The following is a 2,938-nucleotide window of genomic DNA, read 5'->3' on the forward strand; positions in this document are numbered from 1 at the left end:
TCTGTGGACTTCACCCACTTTCTATGCCCGTGGCCGCCCATGTCCGTGATTCGCCAGCCCTGCTCCCACTCCCCTCCCCAGACAACGGAAGCCATCAGGAGGCTCAGAGAACATGCATAGCCTCTAAACCTGGTGAGCCCATCTCTTCTGCCCCAGGCCTGGGCACCTTCATGGACTTTGAGTCTTCTCTGGCCGTCTGCCAGTGGGACACGTTTTCCAGAGTTTTCCACTGACCCCTCCAACTCCTGATGTGTGAAATAGAACCCCTCCCCTGTCTGCATACACCACAGTCACTCCTCAGTTGCGGGACTAGACACCAGGCAGCCTGTCAGCCAGAGAAGCCAAGTGATTGTGAGGAAGGAGGAGATGCAGGGTGAGAAGGGCTGGTGATTTGCAGGCGAGATGACACGATGGGTGACCTGACAGTGTCTGGTGTTGGGGGGCAGGAGCCAGTGGGCAGGAGGGAAGTGAAGAGGGGAACTGGGAGGAGACGGGAGGATGCTGCCTGCTTCTCAGGAGCACGTGTGGAGGGAGAGAGGACCAGAGAGGGTCAAGGATGGCCAAGGACGGGGATGGGGGAGGGGACACTTCCACCAACAAGGGAAGAAGAGTTAGCGAGGCTTCCAGTACAGCGACTTCCCTCTATATTTATTGCAGAAATCTTCATCTTTACAGCAAAAGCTGGAAACTTTCAGGTCCCCACGAATCAGCTTCCAGGACTTACACTCATTGGAGCAATCCAGTTGAGTGTGGTTGTAGCGAAATCCATCTGGAAGAGAAGGACGCTCATACTCAGGGTCAGAGAGCAAGGGTTGGAGCTCAAAGAAAAAGGACTTTCCCCAACCACACCAAGCCTGGCCTCCAACCGGGGGGCACATCAGCCTCACCTTCCTGACGCGGAGTCAAAAGGCAGGCACCCGCTCAAGCCAGCAGAGCCCGAGTCAATATCATTACCTCTTATATTGAAATAGAATATATCCCTGGTTCTGCATCCTGGGCCTTCCTCCACGGTGCAGTTGCCTTTGCCTGCCATGCATTTGCCCTTTCTAAAAAGACTGCAGAGCATACACGTTGTGGCTGGAGCTGGGGAGAAACAGACATGAGCCCGGCATGGAATGAACTCAGACCGAGGTGTGCTAGGGCACCTTAGGACCCAGGAGTTTAGGGACACAGCATGCCTCTAAATACTTCTCCCACACACAATTTGGGGCAGGAAATATTCCCACCAGGTTGCTTCCATTAAATATTTAGGGAAATGAGGTCTTCTACACAGTGGTCTCAAAATCTATTAGGGATAAATAACGGGGTGTATTCTTCGTGAGTGAATTGCATGGTATGTGAATTATATCACATTAAAGCAGCTTACCAAGAATAACCTTGAACGAAAATGTAAGATGTTACCTGCCAGGCAATGTGAGAGGTACTAGCAAGCGAGAAATAAGGCCAAAAGGCATGGGTTCTACCAGGCCATTGAAATTTCCAACCTGGCACTAAACACTAAGTGATTATCTTTCTTTAATTTCTGTTCCCTAGGAACCTGACTGAGCGCCCCCTGGTATCAGCTCTTTGCTCACATGCTCATAAAAATCTAAAAGAGGGGGCACCTGGATGGCTCAGTTGGTTAAGTGTCTGCCTTTGGCTCAGGTCATGATCCCAGCGTCCTGGGATTGAGCCTCACGTCGGACTCCCTGCTCAGCAGGTAGCCTGCTTCTCCCTCTGCCTGCCGCTCTGCCTGCTTGTGCTCTCTCCCTCTCTCTTTCTGTCAAATAAATAAATAGAATCTTTGTAAAAAAAAAAAAAATCTAGAAGAAGTTACTATGTAAAGAGTCTCCTTTTAGCTGTGGAGTCATTGTGCAGAAGACACCCAGAGCACCTGCCTACAGCCACCCTGGGCCAGGGACTCTGGGGGAAATGGGTGGGCATAAGGATTACACTGGCTTGAAGGTGGGGAGGCAGATTTTAGTCTCCAAAGATTTCCTAGCCGAGCACCAAAAGTCATCCAAAGTGCATACATGTCTCAGTGAAAAGAGTGCTGTGAAAATATTGGTTCAAAATGAGCCATCTAATCACCTCCTCTGGCTACATCACGGCCCCTAGGCTGCTTCTTTATAGAAAGTCTGGAGCTACCCTTGACTCTGCTGCTTAGGGCCATCCCAGCCAGCCCCAAAGCCCTAAAGTGAGACGAGCCCTGGGCCCCAGTCTGCCCCCAGGGAGTGACTGACTCCACTCTGAGATCTTAGGAAGGGACCTGAACTCTTGCCCTGGGAGTAGTCGGGGTGGGGACCACAGACAGAGACCTGAAACCCTTGGCGGGCCGATCATCCTAGCACCTCATCCTTAACCTCGTTGCCTCCCAGCCACGTCAGACCTCCATCCTGGGGCAGCTCCCTCACCCCTGCCCAGCCGGCCCAGGGCCTCACCCACTCCTTGGAAGAACACAAAAGGGAAAACTGCCAGCAACAGGAGCAGAAGCAGGAACTTGTCCATCTCAGGGTGGGACGGCAGCAAGACGCACAGGCTGCCTGGAGCAGGGGAGCAGAGTGCCTGGGAAGGGCTAGGACAGATGGCTCTAGAACCGGGACTGGGCAGCTCTCCCAAGCTGTGGGCGGAAGCTTCCTTTTCCATACCCGCCAAGGCAGGTTTCACCACCGCCCAGGCCCAGGAAACGCTCCCACAGACCTAGCCCCCCTGGATACTTCCAAGGGCAAAGGATGTCCCATGTGCCCCTCCTGTTCCCTTGAGACCACCTCTGGCTGAGCAGGGCTCCTGCTGCTTGGCCAGCCCTGCTGGATGCCTCAACAGTTCCTGCCCCTTCACTGTCTGGACCTCCCACTGTGCCAGGGCCAAGACAGGGGCTTCTCATGTGGGCAGGGCTTTGCGAAAATACCCACTTCCTCCGGGTCCAATGTCCCCTGTGACCATCTCCCCACCAGTCCCA

General features: G+C 53.7%; 1 protein-coding gene across 1 annotated transcript; it reads right to left on the bottom strand.

Moving 5' to 3' along the window:
- Positions 1–611: 611 nt before the first annotated feature.
- On the bottom strand, positions 612–2,487 carry LOC148108796 (prostate and testis expressed protein 4-like). The gene is made up of 3 exons (XM_087868023.1): positions 2,421–2,487; positions 955–1,083; positions 612–769 (listed from the first exon to the last, which is right to left on the bottom strand). The coding sequence occupies exons 1-3, from the start codon at positions 2,485–2,487 to the stop codon at positions 612–614; spliced, it is 354 nt and encodes a 117-aa protein (XP_087724149.1).
- Positions 2,488–2,938: the final 451 nt, after the last annotated feature.

Source organism: Ursus americanus, chromosome 16 (assembly GCF_024610735.1).
Source record: "Ursus americanus isolate L20-20 chromosome 16, mUrsAme1.1.p, whole genome shotgun sequence".
NCBI classification, from domain to species: Eukaryota; Metazoa; Chordata; class Mammalia; order Carnivora; family Ursidae; genus Ursus; species Ursus americanus.